This window comes from Anolis sagrei, chromosome 2 (genome assembly GCF_037176765.1).
Source record: "Anolis sagrei isolate rAnoSag1 chromosome 2, rAnoSag1.mat, whole genome shotgun sequence".
In the NCBI taxonomy this organism is placed as follows: domain Eukaryota; kingdom Metazoa; phylum Chordata; class Lepidosauria; order Squamata; family Dactyloidae; genus Anolis; species Anolis sagrei.
Genome location: NC_090022.1, coordinates 72,649,197 through 72,665,918, shown reverse-complemented (window position 1 = coordinate 72,665,918; position 16,722 = coordinate 72,649,197). Strand labels below are relative to the sequence as shown.

Below are 16,722 nucleotides of genomic sequence, written 5' to 3'. Positions count from 1 at the left end.
TCTTCCTCAGAAGCTGGTCAAATTGTCAAAACGCACAGAAGAAAAAGGTCTGGGTGATGGTAGTGGGGCTACACTGTGGACCCATTAGATATTGATTGGAGTGGGACTTTGGTGACTTAACAAATCGTTGTGACTTCCATTCATCTCTGCCACATCATCCATCTATTAATAATGCCGATGAACTGAGTTGGAGGGTTCTGCCAATGAAACATACCTCACTCTGATTGTTGCTATTTCTCAAAACCTTAATTCTTTCTTGGCTGGCCTTCTAATGATAGATTTATCTGACTTGTATCCAAGCTGGAAGGCTTTTTTGACTTGTCCCGCCCTGATGGATACAGAGTGTCCCCTGAAATAAATTAGCTGGGCGTTCCTCATTCACATCTTTCCCTTTTTTTCAATATCCCAAGGAGCTAATCTTTCATAAAAGGGGTTTGGCTAATTTTTGTCTACACCTGTCAGAGTGGAGGGGAAGTTCATATATCATGTTCCCAAGAGGTGCCAATTAGTGCTTTGCAGCCGACAAGAACATCATTTCCTGCTTTGCATTAAGTATAGCAAACCAGCCGCAAGTTTAGAGCAGTGAATAATTAGCTCAAAACTAAATTAATTCAGTCCCTGAATGTCTAGAATCAACTCTGCTCAGTCTCATATCAGTCAGATGAGAACAACCACACTGTGTAAATATAAACACAGAGAAGGAACAACAGAGACCGTGGTTATCAAATTAGATAGTTACATATCTATGCACACTTACACATCACCACATGCAATAAGCTGAAATTAGGAGATCTGCAGACCAGACACTCTCGATTCCAGTGTCACTTGGACACTGCAGCTAATTATAATGCCAGAAAAGAATAATCCCAATACAAATGCAAATAATAAATAAATAAATAAATCCCAGCACCATTGGAAAAGCTCCACTTTGAGGGGGGTGGTGGTTCTTGTCAGTTATTCTGCACATAGGTGCGGTCTGATCATGTCCCTCAGCAACAATCTACTAAGCCTGAGTGGGAAAGCCATACCTGGAAACTGTGGCATACAGTGGGGGGATGCAGTCATTTAGATTCTGTTAGACTGTATTGTTGCATGCCTTCAAGTTGTTTCCAACTTAACAGCAATCCTAAGGTGAATCTGTGGGGCTTTCTTGACCTTATTTCTCCAGAGGGTGGTTGCCTTTGTCTTCCTTTGTCAGAGTATGACTTTCATTAGGTTACCCAGTAGATTCCCATGGCTGAGCAGGGATTTGAACTCTTACCATGCTGGTTCTGATACCATTGAACTGTATTTTCCAGTATTCCACACTCCTTGTCCATGTTAGCTCAGGTGAATGGGAGTTGCAATTCAACAATGTTTTCAAGATTACCATGTTGGTTCTAGGGCCAGAGTGAGTGACGTATGAAGACTGAACATCACATGCAACGAATATAATCTTTTGCTATATATGAGTACTTGGAATATACTACTTATTCATTGCTGAATGGTGAGTCAACATATGTGTGAATGCCCCTGATTCAATGGGCCTACTCTAGTTTACATACTAGAATTTAGTGATAGACATTGGATGATTTGTTGATATTTTCACCTACTTGACTGATGTAATAGATTTGGCCAAGCATGACAAAAGGTTTTAAAAATGAAAACAGGTGATCGGATGGCTCTTTTTAAAAAAGATTTTTTTTAAAAAAAAGAGCAATGTGCACAGTGTTTTTCTCATTTGGGAGGCTTCCAGAGAGAGCAATGTTTCTTGTTTTCCTGGCTAGAGAAAAGGCAATCCACATGGAGTAAAAACAGGTTTGAGGGCTGCATGAAGCCTCAAGATGGCACTTTGCCTACTCTTGGTTTAGAGAAAGGATTTGCATGTCTGCGTAAGGTAAAGAACATGATGGAAGATTCATTGATTTTAGAGGGTGCCTATTAACACTGGTTTCAATCCAGACCTATGCTATGCTGAGCTATATATCCGTTCCTTGGCTTATTGTTTCCACATGGCCATTCTGTGCTTCATAGCAAGAAGGCAGGTTCACACAAATGTCCGGCTACCTCATATTAGTCAGATGCAGCATGATTACAGAAGTGCAGAGATTTCTGGAGGACCATGGTGGATCTCAACACTGATGTCATCATTATGCACCTGGCTATTGTTGGTTGCTGGTTTTTTTACCATGAAGCACAGCAAGGCTATGTGGAGTGGCTTCAAGAGTTACAGTACATGAAAAGGGCTGCAGAAGGAGCAAAGGAATATTAACCCCCATAGGTTCCCTCACCCAAGGATAGCCACACATTTAAGGAACAGTTAGGCTTGCATATGTCTCTAAGATAATTATGACCTCTGTGTGCTCAGTGAGATGCAAATGTGCATAATCTGTTGTTAATGTTGGTGGGTGCGACATGATATTCAGATTGGGAAAAACTATGCTCTTACCTGAGGTCGTAGGTTTGGATGCAGCAATACATATCCATTCAGATCAATAGCATATATATAACCGTTAGCCCCTAACTGGATTAGAAGACAAAAAGACAAGTTCTTTTTAAACTCTAAAAAGGAACAAATTACAGCTCAAAAAGAAAAAGAAAAATGTACTATATCAGAACTCCCAACCCACAGCCACAGATCTCTACAAACTTATTCCTCCAGTGCTGACTCAAGCACAGAGCAAGACTGTAGTACTGGGAGTAAGCATCATTGAATTCAGTGGGGCTTACTTCGTGATGGATATGTATAGGATTGAACTGGAAATGTCTATAACATATTCCAAGTTAAAGAAGATAATGTCCAATTCAGTTTCTGCTAGCCTTCAACAGGAGACAGAATGATTCTAGGTCATCATCAATAAAAAGTAATTTGGAGCATTCTTTGCAAATGTAAGCTTGAAACTATTTCTCAAAGATTCCCTCCCTGTCTCCTCCTCCTCCTCCTCCCCCCCTCCTCCCCCCCTCCTCCTCCCCCCTCCTCCCCCCTCCTCCTCCCCCCTCCTCCTCCTCCCCCCCTCCTCCTCCCCCCTCCTCCTCCCCCCTCCTCCTCCCCCCTCCTCCTCCCCCCCCTCCTCCTCCTCCTTTATTGCAGCTGAATCTTCGGGGAGGCTGAAGGGTGTAATGCAGTGTGTTCATAAACTCTGATCTTCTTGGCGTTTTGGATTTCATTTCCCAGAATCCCTGATCAGCGACCAAGGCAGTTGAGGCTTCTTGGAATTGAAGTCCAAAACACATAGAAGGGTAGAGTTTGGGAATCACTATATAAGGGAAAGATATATAATCTCTACGCACATTGTATCTTGGTGTCAGTTTCTTGATGTCATTAAGAGCCACATCGATTCCCACAACACCCAAGAGGAGCTGATTCTGGAAACACATAAACAACAAAAGAAGTTATGTTTTTAGTTTGAAATCCTGCTAAGTTGCCATAACTCACTCATTGTAACCTTTGCTTATCTCTCCTATCTTTAGTCTGAAGAGAAGGGCAGAACTTGTCATGGCCTAGCTATGGAGCAAAAGTCTAACACTGATGGAAGAAAAGTAAATTAAGTAGCCTTCCACATGGTAACCACCTCAAATTGGCCAATCTACACACTTTTCTGCATTCAGTGGCTTGGAAATGGCATTTAAAAAACTTTTGGTCAGAGCTTCAGAACAGGCAGCACAGGTAAAAAAAGAGTTAAATCCATTGTCCATTACTTGCTCTCTGCTTTGGCCCTTTGTAGTAGCACTACAGGATATGTCATTTTCTATCCATTTTTTGCTGCCGAACTCAGCCGTTTCTCCATAGTGTGATTAAGATCACTTGTGAAATGAGAACAGTGGGGGATTCGGTCCGGCTATACAAGGAGTGAGGGGGAAAAACCCTATCAGAAAGGTTGATTTGGGAGATGTCTGCTGCTGATTGTTACCTTTCACCTGCAACTATGCATTTTTTGTATAAATCTTTTGCATTTTCATTATTTCAAATGCTCTGAGATTAGATCCAATCTCAAATTGAAACTTGCATTGTGTTGGCGATGTCTACCGCTGTTTTCCACAAGATGGAGGAGATTAACTTCCTGAACAGAAGGAGACTAGAGTCTGCTTTCACATGTGCCAGAATGTTTTCTTTTGCCAGAGAAACTTTAACATGGCATCCATTATTTACCCCCACTATCTTCTTCATTGTGAAAGAAGTCAGCATATCCCATCCACATTAGTGGTTACTGAAACTATCCTTCAAATATTTAGGAATGAGGAGCTATTGAAGATCCACATCTTTGAATTTGCAGTGGAACCAGCAATTTCATCTACTGGCATCTGACAAAATATGTCTTCTCTAGTAATTTTGAAGTTTCTCCTCGAGATTCTGTGGAATGCTTCCTCCAGAATATACCATAGTGTCACCCAGGAGGACCTAGAGAAGTCCCACCTCTATGGTAATGTCTAGCAGAGGTCTTTCATTTCAATAGGCTCTGCTACTATCCATGGTTTTCTGAGAAACGGATAATATAATCTGTCTAGATAAACAGAGGTACTGTCTTCCTTTACTTTTCACTTTTAAGCTGCAGACAATCTCTCCTAACAGAAATACTAAACATCACCAATGGATTTACATCTCTCTCACACTCTCTACACACAGTGGCTCTCAACCTGTGGGTCCCCAGGTGTTTAGGCCCACAAATCCCAGCCAGTTTACTAGCTGTTAGGATTTCTGAGAGTTGAAGGCCTAAACATCTGGGGACCCGCAGCTTGAGAACCGCTGCTCTACAGCGAAAGACAGAAGGTGCATATAGAATTAATGCAATTTGACAGCACTTGAACTGCCATGGCTCAAATGCTATGGAATCACGGAAGCTGTGGTTTTACAAGGTCTTTAGCCTCCTCTGTCAAACAGTGTGGGTGTTTCACAAAATTGCAGTTAAGTGGTGTCAAACTGCATTAATTTTATAGCGTAGACGAACCTAGAGCCAAACTGGGAAATAATGAGTCCAGCTGAAAGTTTGAATTTGAAAGGCAAGAAAAGACAGGTACTTGACAAAATATTGCATTACTTAATCTATTTGGGATTGAAATCACAAGAGACTCCTCCTGTATCCAATTTGGCATCTCTGCTGACCCTATAATGTCAGCATCTTCAATAGACTTTGGGCTCTTTCACATTACACAATTACAGTATATCATTATGATTCTACTTATCTGCCATGGCTGTATCCCAAGGAATTCTGGGGTATGGTCAGAGGCATAAGACGAGCTTTCGGGTAAGAATTCTAAATAGCCTCCCCTAAACTGTGAATTCAGAGATGCCATATGATGGAGACATAGCAGTTAAAGTGGAATCACAGTGTTATGGTTGCATAGTGTGAAAAGTCTTTTTGCCTCAATGAGAACAGCAAAGGGTGGTAACTTTAGCATTGAGAAATCACACTGGAGCATCAGAGAAGTTTGTGGGCTGAAAGCTAGTTCCCTGTCTTCCACAGCTTTACCAGTAACCAGTCCAGGCAACCATCTTACTTGCATTATTTAGGGGATTTATCTCTCACACTATTAGTACAGAGTATTAAGTACAGTGCATCAAGTATAACAGAGATATTGGATCTTGCTCAGGACTAAAGGCTCTGAGAGTTGATCAAGAGGGCAGCAGGTCTCTGGTGACATGACTTCTGGTATCTACTTAAAGTCAATTGATCCCAGAAACCATGTCATATAGGGAGAAAGGGGGCTTTCTTGATGTTCAGTGAGCACATTAAAGTCAGTCCCTACTAAAAAAAAATCCTACTCTTAACTCCATGCCTCTTTAAGGTAAGTAAAACAAGAATATCCTTTCAATACTTGCACCTGCAAAAACAAAAACAGAAAACAAACCATGCACAGCATGAGATAATTACTGCAATGGAGCTGCTATGCTGCTTTATGAGGCAAAAAGCAGACTCCCTGGAGAATAAATGGCTTGGTCTTTGGCCTTGTCACTTACCTAGCTGGGAAACAGATCATTGACTGCTTAAAAGCAAGCTGACATAGAATGCCTTGGCAAGTCTATTATTGCTAATAAATCTAAACAAACAGAAGCATAAAGCAGATGAGACAGACTGTGGACACATGCTGGGATTCTACTCTCTGGGGAGAAAAGAAGCATTTGTGATTTATTTATTGGAGCTTGTTTGCCTTTGGAAATCAGCTGTCATTATAATGTATGGAAAATTCTCTTGAAAACCTAAGATATAGACATCACCACCTCTGTCATTGTTATTAATATTATTACTTGTTTCTCTAGAAAGTACTTTCCCAACCAGATGCCCTGGAAAATTTTGGCCATGTTTAGCAAGTCCAAAGCATACACTCCAGGTCTTAGTCTTGCGTATTTCTATTTTGCCTCAACCTTGCCATAAAATTAATCTACTTCAAAGTATATTCCTTTTACAGCACTGAGTGTTCTCTATAGCATCTTATAGAAAAATGGCATTGTTCTCCTGTTAATTGCCCCAACAAAAATGTCACTAGGTTCTTGAATCTGAAGACAGAATATATACTTTTGATGTCATCCTTGGTGTCATGTATCTTCAATAGCAACAAAACAAGCCCCAGTTTAGTTAGGCATACAACCCTTAGGCCAATTTGATTAGGAGGAGCAGTAAAAATACTGAATAGATGATGGCTACTAGGTGATACACTGAATGTCTCCAGGAAAAAGCAATTTCCAGCCAACCATAATTCTACCCATCTATTCATTTTTCTTGGCACAAAACTAGATTGGATCCAATCCAGGACTGAACATATGCCATTAAGCTACTTCAATGGCATATGAAAAACCTACGTTTTCTTCACAGGTATTTAGGATACCACCTGCATGGAAGGTAGAACAAAATAATCCTTAATGTAGACCAATAGTTTCCAGATGTCATTCCTCAGAAGTTGTTGGACTTCAACTTCTAGAAGACACAGTCAATATTGCCATGTTTGGTAGCTTGTAGAATAGACATTAGCCTTGCCCCCCACCTCATTCACTCATCTATACACACTGTTCACAACAGCTAACTTAACAAACAGTTCTGAATCTCTCACTTGAGTGGGTTAAGTAGTAATACATACCTTCTTTTCACCACTGCCATCATCAGTGAGATTGAACACTGCTAAAGTGCCCGTCACCACCAAGCCCAGACCCTATCGAAAGCAAGGAAGTATGGTGAAGGTACCTATATAAGAGTTGTGAGCTCAGAAAGCGTAATAGTACTTTTCATGGATGCTGTTGTAGACTGAAGTAGACAATTAAGTGAAGTTTGTTATCTGAATGAAACTGGGGAAGAAATCAAACTGGAAAGGTTGGTCTTGGGTCATTAAAAGGGGCGAGGAAAGTGAAAACAAGCAATCTTATCTAAGCTGCATTGTGATATATAAACCATACCAGCAAAATAAAGATTTACGTTTAAGACCTATTCTAGGATTGAAACAGCCAACCAGAGCGGGGCCATTGGTCATGGCCTTGAATGGAAAGAGGGCCTCACACTTTGATAATTTTGAGCATTTGATAAGGGTTTAGGCACAGAAATATATAATCAAGAAAAGAACTATCACTGTCCAACTATGAATAAAAGCATTTGAGTGATCTTTCCAGATTAAATTTCATCTTGAGACATTGAAGAACAGTTAAGATTTCCTTTTCAGAATTAGTAAATCTAATCTGTGCTGGAGAGGCTGTCAAGAAACTGGTACATATATACACATGTGGTGGTCTTGTAAATATGTTCAAAATTTTTGGGAAAATGTATTTCAAGAAATAAGAAGAATCACACAAACAGAGATAACAGGAACACTGGAGATAGCACTGCTGTCATTTATTGATAATGTTAAAATACCAAAAGAACTAAAAGAATTAATTGCCAATCTGGTAACAGCAGCAAGATTGTTAACAGCTAAAAAATGGAAGGAAGGAGGGGAGTGCCAATTGGAAGAGTGGTATAGGGAGATCTTGGACAGGAAACATAAAGGTTAAAAGAGGATTATAAAAAAAGATGATTTTGGGAAGATTTGGGGAAAATTGATAGAATATGTATATATAGAACAATGGTTCTCAACCTTTCTAATGCCGTGACCCCTAAATAAAGTTCCTCATGTTGTGGTGACCCCCAACCACATTTTCGTTGCTGCTTCATAACAGTAATTTTGCTACTGTTATTAAATGTAATGTTAATGTCTGATATGAAGGATGTATTTTCACTGTTACAAATTGAACATAATTAAAGCATAGTGATTAATCACAAAAACAATATGTTTGAGGGAGTGTGGGCAACAGATGATGGGATCTGAAGTACCTTCAACCGATGCAGCTCTAACTTCCAGAGACCACTGAGACACCCCCCCCCCCCCCCGAAATACAGACCTGGACCAAACTTGGCACACAGAACCCTAATGACCAACAGAAAATACTGGAAGGGGTTGGAAGGAATTGATAGTGAATTATGGGAGAGGTAGTTCACCTATATCCAGACATCACTGTGAACCCAAATTATTATGGATCTGGACAGAACTTGGCACAAATACTCAGTATGCTCATATCTGAAGACTGGTGGAGTTTGGGGAAAATAGACCTTGGCATTTGGGAGTTGTTGGGATGTATAGTTCCCCAGCCATCAAAGAGCATTCTGAAATCCAACCACAATTGAATTGGACCACACGAGATGTGTGGAAGGGGCCTGGGTTATCTGGGTCCCCTTCCATACAGCTGCATAAAATACACACTGAAGTGGATTATCTGGCTGTGTGGACACAGATAATCCAGTTCAAAGCAGACAATGTGGGAATTCATTCAGCTGTGTGGAAGGGGCCTGGGTTATCTGGAGCTCCATTCATACAGCTGCATAAAATACACACTGAAGTGGATTATCTGGCTGTGTGGACACAGATAATCCAGTTCAAAGCAGATAATGTGGGATTTCATTCAGCTGTGTGGAAGAGGCCTGGGTTATTTGGGGCCCCTTCCATACAGCTGCATAAAATACACACTGAAGTGGATTATCTGGCTGTGTGGACACAGATAATCCAGTTCAAAGCAGATAATGTGGGATTTCATTCAGATGTGTGGAAGGGGTCTGGGTTATTTGGGGCCCCTTCCATACAGCTGCATAAAATACACACTGAAGTGGATTATCTGGCTGTGTGGGCTCCCCCTTCCCCAACAGCTTACCCAGGGAGCAACCAGCCGGTCCACTCACTAACCTTGCAGCAACAACAACAGGCAGAGCCTTCGAGCCAGGGAGGGGGGAGGCGGGGCAAGGCAGCAGCGACCCTTTTCCTCTTCCTCCAGTTGCCCATCGAGGAGGACGAGGAGAAGGGACACTGCTGCAGTTTCTCCACTTCTTCCTCTTCCATGGCCAGTTGGAGGAGAAGAAACAGCAGCAGAGCCCCTTCTCCTCTTTTTCCTTCTCTTTCTCCTCGATGGCCAGCTGGAGGAGGCGGAGCAAGAAGAGGAGAAACAGCCGCAGCGGCCCCTGTGCGGCCTCCACGGTTTCTCCTCTTCTTCCTCCTCTTCTTCATGGGAGAACTGACCTTTTTTCTGTGAGTTGTAGTTCACCCACACCAGAGAAATCGACCTTCCCCCATGATGGACCTGGGTCAAACTTGGGCAGCAAGAGCCAGCCCATATGGGGAGCCTTCTGCTCGACCCCTGCCCCTTCTAAGCTCACGGGGAGGGGAGGGCCCAAGAAGGTCTCCAAAAGTAGTGTACCTTCTCCCTTGCTCGCCTTTGCCTCTAAGCTCCTCCTCTTGACTCCATGCAGCCTTGTGGGAAGAGGAGGAGGAGCTGACAGTAGGGCTGTGCAACCACAGAAAAATTTGTTTCTAAACTCGTTTCGTTTTTAGGGGGTTTTTGCGTTTTGTTTTTTAAAAGAATTCCGAAATTTTTCTTTAAAAATGTTCGATATTTACGAAATTTCGGAAATTATGAAACAATTTCGAAATAATAACGAATCGATTTGTTAATGGCGGACGCGATTGCGCAATACGCTAAAAAACCCTCCAAATGGGACAGGGGGAACTTCTGAAGCTTCCCTCTCCCTCTGTTGTTGACTGTTGGTGTGATAATTTATGATAAAACAAACAACAACTATAAAACTTGCACCAGACATACGGAAATAATAACGAAATAATAACGAAACAATTTTGAAACAATTATGAAACAATTACGAATCAATTAAGAAACAATTACGAAATAAATTTTAAAAATTCGTTTCGATTTTTAGTTGCTCCTGAGTGGTTCAATATCGGATCGTAAGCCACTTTAAATATGAATTATTAACGAATTACGAAATTAACGAACGAAACCGCACAGCCCTACTGACCAGGAGTGCCTGGATGTTTAGCTGGCACAGGGGCCGGCAGCCATTTTGGAGGGGGCGGGGCTAACCGAGGTGCCTTTGCGACCCCCCAAAAATGACCCAGCGTCCCCCCTGGGGGTCCCGACCCCCAGGTTGAGAACCGCTGATATAGAAGGTAAGTGGAACAAACCTGTAACAGAAACAACTGATTTTTGGAAATAAGTATTGTAATTGGCTGGTCTAGGGTGAAGGGTCAGCACTAGGTGATTGGACAATATATAATAAAGTGGAGGAGGAAACATAGGTATTAGGACATACATATTCTGTACAATTTGTTAAGGGGAAGTGATAAGTATAAGAATGTTTAAACACTGAATATGTTAAAACTACAATAAATAAAAGTTAACAAAGAATTATTAATTCTACACAAAGGTAACAAGGCTAGAAAACATTTTTGAAATTAAAAAAAACCTCTTCATCTCATCTTTTGAGGACTTATATTGCTTTGTCATTAAAATGTCTTGGATACCCACTGAGCTCTTTGAGAGGATCCCCCACTTACCAAAGCATCCTGATAGGCGTTGGTCCACTGAACTTGTTTTGCCTTCTTTCCTGCCAAGACCATGGGTCTTCCTAGAACATCCAGGTATTCCTGGAGATATGAGAAGAAGAGGAAAATAATACACAAACACATTCAGTAATGGAGGACATATAATCTATGTATATGTATGTATAAGGATGTATGTATATTATAGCATTTCTCTTAAAGTAGGTGCAATGGCAATAATGTTTTGATAATACGAGATTGGCTGACATTTTGTTTCACATTAAGTGTTAAAATGACTGCAGGGATGTTGTTGAAAGAGGTGAATTGTCTGGGTGCTCATCTATATTGGCAAAAAGCACTGGATTTATCTGGCTAATCTGTATCTTGACAGTATGTTATTGGCATAGTTGCCCCCACATCCAGACATGACCAATGCATACTGGGGATTCATCCTTTTTTAGGAGTATATTTTGAGTTGGAAAATCCTACTCTCCCCAGATATTCACTGAGGGAAAGAGGAGAGAAGCATCCATGCCAAACGTCACATCCTCCATTCAAGAAGTCATCAAAGTTTCCACCCAGACAGACAAGGGGAATTGAGGCTATGGATCTAGATGTGAGCAATAAGTCTTGCACGTATTGGAATTTCCCAAGTTTAAAAGTAAACTCTTGTCTGACTTAGGATGCAAATGTCACCGCTGCTTCTGGAAATTCATCAAGAATACACCATGACAAGAGGCATATGTGTGTGCGTGCGTGCGTGTTTTAAAAACATCATTAGTACAGAGGTACACGCTAAATCCTGAAGCCTTTTGCCAATCCACATGAACACTGAACATGATAAATGTTTTAAATCATCAGAAGCAATCTGAATTTGTTAAATCCCTCCATTGCCTAAGGCAAGATGAACCAACCAGTAGCCAGGAATAGTCCAAGAGCCAGCAATAACCTATGAACCAAACCTACATGCTGCAGGGTCCACTATCCAGGGCCCTTCCATACCAGTAGTGTTCTGCCCAATATGCAGAGTCTAGCTTCCACATCATCCCAATGGCCACCACCATCATGAAAGGAGATACAAAGAGTTTGTACACTAGAGACCAAAAAAGGGAACTTTTCTGAGGCCCCTTCCACACAGCTGAATAAAATCCCACATTTTCTGCTTTGAACTGGAATATATGACAGAATGGACTTAGATATCCCAGTTCAAAGCAGATATTGTGGGATTTTCTGTTTTGATATTGTGAGTTATATGGCTATGTGGAAGGACCCTGAGATAATAGTTTCCGAAGCATTAATAAGTATATGGCCCTGTTTGGATTTGCCCACTGCCTAACGATAAAGGAATTGCTTTATGAATAAGAGAGATCTTAGAACAAAATGGTGCAGTATTGATATGCTGAATTTAGAAAATTAAAAACAAAAAACACAATGACTAAACATTTCTCTTGAGGTATTCCAAAGAGATGTGTTCCAAAATCAGTCGATTACTGTATCTCTTGAATGGTAAGATGGCATTGATTCTAAGACGCACTCTAATTTCAGTACCACTACCAATAATAATACATAAGACACACCTGTGATTTTTCGACGCTCTGCATTTTTAGATGTTTATGCAGAGGAAAAAGTGTGTCTTAGAATAGAAGAAATACAGTATTTTAATTTTCAAATTGATTATCACCCCCAAATGTCAAAAATAAATAAATAACCATAACAAACAACTTCTTAAAATCTTGTTATTACTAGCAATAACATATTGAGAGTGTCCTCCTGCTAAATAACAAATCATTTTTTAAAAGTTTTTTTTTCAAGTTCAGAGAATGCCTAGGATTTGCATTCTGCATTTCAATCCTGGCTCCCAACACAATGAGATAATATTCTACACCTGCTGAGCAGAATCTGTCCACATCAAGCATTTAAAATGGATTTCCCTTTCTCCAGTTTGTTGTAATTTAGGGTGGCGCTGGACCCACTTGTGTTTAGTTTCATCTGATAAACACGGATCCCTTTGATTTCTCCACTGATGGCTCTGACTGGCTTTCAATCTTTTTAAAAAATATGTTTCACCTCCCCCTTCTCCTCTTTTTGTAGTCATTTCTCCCCATTCCTCTCCCATCTGGCTGCCTGCATTCCCACCGCCCCGGAGGGAAACCAGACAGAGGTATTGCTGTGCTTTCTTTCTAACAATCCAAATGACACTCTCCTTGTTCCGATTTGTTCAGCCTCATTTCCCAACATCAACTGTAGTTTTTTTCATGCTGCGATAAACTCAACCATTTAAAATAAAATGGGTTGAAGGAATGGCATTTGCAATGTGTTTCAAAGTATTGTGTTGGGGGGGGGGGGGGGGGGAGTTTGATGTCATTTGCAGTGGTAACATGACTGTAGGCATCTCCCTTATTCATTGGCCTCTTCTTTCCTTTTCTCCATTTCTGATGGTTTAACAGGAATTATCAGTTCTGATGACAGTGTTAAGGTGGAAGCTCAATTCACACCTCCCTGCATTTGTAATCTTCAGTGTCAAAGAAACACAAGGCATGTAAAGCAGGGATGATCAAAGTAAGTAATGCCTTTTACATTATGGGACTCATGTTTACTTCCTCTTTCTTTCTACCAAGAACACATTTGCCTTCCATAAATGGGAAGAAGGGATTGGGAGAGCTTGGAGGGAGATCTTGTATTTACACAGAAGGTGGCAACCAGGAGAAGGCAGGGCATATTGGGCAGTGCATTTTCCTCAGCTCTATGTAGGAATCATTGCACTTAGGAATCATGAGCCTGAACCCATAATTAGTAGTTCAGCCATGATGTTGTTTTTATGATGTTGTCTGATTATGAAGTTTTATTGATTTTTGTTGTTGATTGTATTTTTATGCTTGTTTTTAACCAGTACTTGTTGGGCAAGTCCACTTGTGAGCTGCCCTGAGTCCCTTTGGGGTGATGGAGGCGGGGTATAAAAATAAAGTTGTTATATTATAATCATTATTATTATTATTGTTAAGGAGTAAAGCTTCTCATTAGATTCCTCGCTGGATCACAACTGTAGAAAGAGGTTGGATTTGGTTGCTGGAGAACTGTGGAGGACACTTCAACAAAACCCCTGGTTTAGTTTACCCATCAGTCTTGAATGTTCTGGTTCACTGAGGGTTTCTGGAGATTATTTTGCTTTATCCTTAGGATTCATTTTCTAAGGATTTTCTGAGCACTTGTGTTAGAAGGTATGATGAATTCCAGTCACTGTAACTTCCAGAAGAGTTGAAAATCAACACTTCAGCTCTTTAGGGTTAGACAACTCTCCAAACAAAATGGAAAATTATAGCCAGTGATCATTTTCAGGAGAGAGAGATTCAGAGAGGGGGAGGGGGAGAGAAGATAAACATGAACAATAATAGGGAACATTGGAGTCCATACTTGTCTTCCAGAATACAAAGTATCATCACTCCAGGTTGAAATTAATACTGCTGGGAGTTGAATTCCCCCGATGTTCTCATTTCCTCCAACTAATAAGGGTGCATCCACACTGTGGCATTAATTTCTCCTTAGTGACACCATTAGAGCAGCTATGGTTCAATGTTATGGAACTCTAGTTTTGCAAAGTCTGTTCTCTCTTATTTTCCTTTCCCCAAAAGGCCGTTGCCACCCCAATTTCCCCCTTCCCCTAAATACACCCTAAGTAATATGGGTCTACTACCTTATTTTTAACCTCCAGTTTTGCTTTTATACAGATCATTATGCTTCTCTTTGCCTCTGCTTCGCGACAATTCAGAAATTGGTTTCACTTAATGCAAACCACTAATCTATGAGTTGCAGGTACTCTCCATTTCCCATTGACAAATGAAGACCTATGACTCCTTTGTCACCTCAATATGCCTTACAACAAATAATGTCACCTGCACACCTAGCAGTGCCTTATTTAGCCTGTAATTTCCACTTTTAACATTGAATTTAACTGAAGAACCCATGGCCACAATGTCTGACCTAATTTTTTGATATTCCAATTTCTTTCCCCAGCCTCAGGTTTTTCTACCACCGAATGGGATACAATATTCTGGAGAACTTGGAAGTTCTAATGTTTTGGTCCAGATACAGGCATTGCCCAACAACAGATTCTGTTTCCTCATTAACCAGCATAGTTACCTTTATTTTGGTGGGGATTTTGGTAATTATGAAGAATATTACCCTTGATTCAGTGTGGTCTCATATGCCTCATTAAGAGCATGCACCACACACTTTAACATATTATACACAATTGAATATCTTATTATACCAATGTGCCATGGAATGTGTTAGTCATTTTCTAGTAATGTATATGGTACTCCCACTCTATTCTCCCCCACTAACAATGCTCTTAAAATAAAGGATATTTTGGAAAACTGCTGGCCCCCAAAAGCACATAATGTACAACTGAACGGGCAGAGAAAGAATTGACCAATGGTTGGAGTTCAGGGATCAACGAAAGCAGTGATGACAAACCTTGTAGAGATAGAGTGCCAAAACCGGGGAAGGGCGGATTGGCACTTGGGAGTGACGAGAGGGGTGGTGAGTCCAGGGATGGTGAGGGGGGGTGTGAGTGGCGGCGAGTGAGCTGGGGGCAGGCAAGTGAGTGAGTGGGCAAGTGAGTAGGCGAGGGGGGGCAGGCAATTGGGTAGGTGAGTGAGCAGATGGGTGGCAAGCAGATGGGTGGCAAGTGAGCAGATGGGTGGCAAGGTGAGTGAGCAGATGGGTAGGTGAGCAAGCAGATGGGATGGTGAAGGCAGGCTATGGTGCGTGCCCCTTCTGGCATTTGTGCCATAGTTTTGCCACCACTGCACTAGAAGCTTGAAGAATTCCCCGGGACCCAGGATGAGAAGTTCTTTCATTAGGGTCCCAGAACTGAATACATAGAAACTAGCTGGGAGAGAAAGACATGACAAAAGGATGGAAGAGGAGACCATTAGGCCTGGGTAACAACGGAAAAAATTGTTTCTAAAATCGATTCGTTTTTTGGGGTTTTTTGCGTTTCGATATTTAAAAGAATTCCGAATTTTTTTTAAAAAAAGTTCGATATTTACAAAATTTTGTAAATGGTAAAAAAATTACAAAACAACAACGAAACAATAACGAAACAATAACGAATCGATTCGTTAATGGCGGATGCGACCGCGCAATATGCTAAAAAACCTCCAAATGGGACAGGGGGAACTTCTGAAGCTTCCCTCTCCCTCTGTTGTCGACTGTTGGTGTGATATTATAATTTTTTTCACTAATTAAACAAAAAACAACTATAAAACTTGCCCCAGACATGCGGAAATAATAACGAAACGACCTCAAACCAATAACGAAACGAATACATAACGAAATACGAAGCATTTATGAAACGAATTGAAAAATTCGTTTCGTTTTTAAGCTGCTCCAGAATGGTTCGTTATCGCTTCGTTAACAAAAAAATAACGAATTTTTAACGAATTACGAATTAACGAAACGAAACCGCCCAGCCCTGGAGACCAGCCCTGGAGACCATCAAGGCCGCAGTGCTGACAGAACACTTTTTTATCTGCAAATTGTATTCTATACACAGTCAAATGTGCTCTTTGATTTTCTCCACTCCCAAACTCTACCTTTATCCCTACAGATGACGCAACTGAAAAACACATTTACTCAGCAACTGAACCACAGAAATCAAAACTGCTGAATAAGGCAGGGCTATGCACAGGATGAGTGGAAACTTGACAAAAGAGAACACAAAAGAGTCCAGATAAAATTTCTAAAGAACACAGAGAGTGTGAAGGCTGATTTGTGTTAAAATGTAAGAATGAGCCCTATACCCATTTATCAAGGGCCGAGTACTTGACAAAAGAAAAATGGGATCAGTGAGACCATCTATTGAGAAAAGGGTCAACTACTGCAAGATTTTTTTCACAGTTC

The 16,722-nt window shown here is 41.0% G+C and overlaps 1 protein-coding gene across 3 annotated transcripts in view; it reads right to left on the bottom strand.

The window, feature by feature from the left end:
• Window positions 1-16,722, bottom strand: part of CACNA2D2 (calcium voltage-gated channel auxiliary subunit alpha2delta 2) — an 809,616-nt gene that overhangs the window by 55,149 nt on the left and 737,745 nt on the right. For all 3 annotated transcript variants that reach the window (XM_067463620.1, XM_060765787.2, XM_060765788.2), the window contains exons 15-18: window positions 10,834-10,923; window positions 7,051-7,122; window positions 3,271-3,345; window positions 2,429-2,503 (exon numbers count right to left, since the gene is read on the bottom strand). In XM_067463620.1, the coding sequence (XP_067319721.1) occupies window positions 2,429-2,503; window positions 3,271-3,345; window positions 7,051-7,122; window positions 10,834-10,923 (312 nt within the window). The remainder of the gene's footprint in view (window positions 1-2,428; window positions 2,504-3,270; window positions 3,346-7,050; window positions 7,123-10,833; window positions 10,924-16,722) is intronic.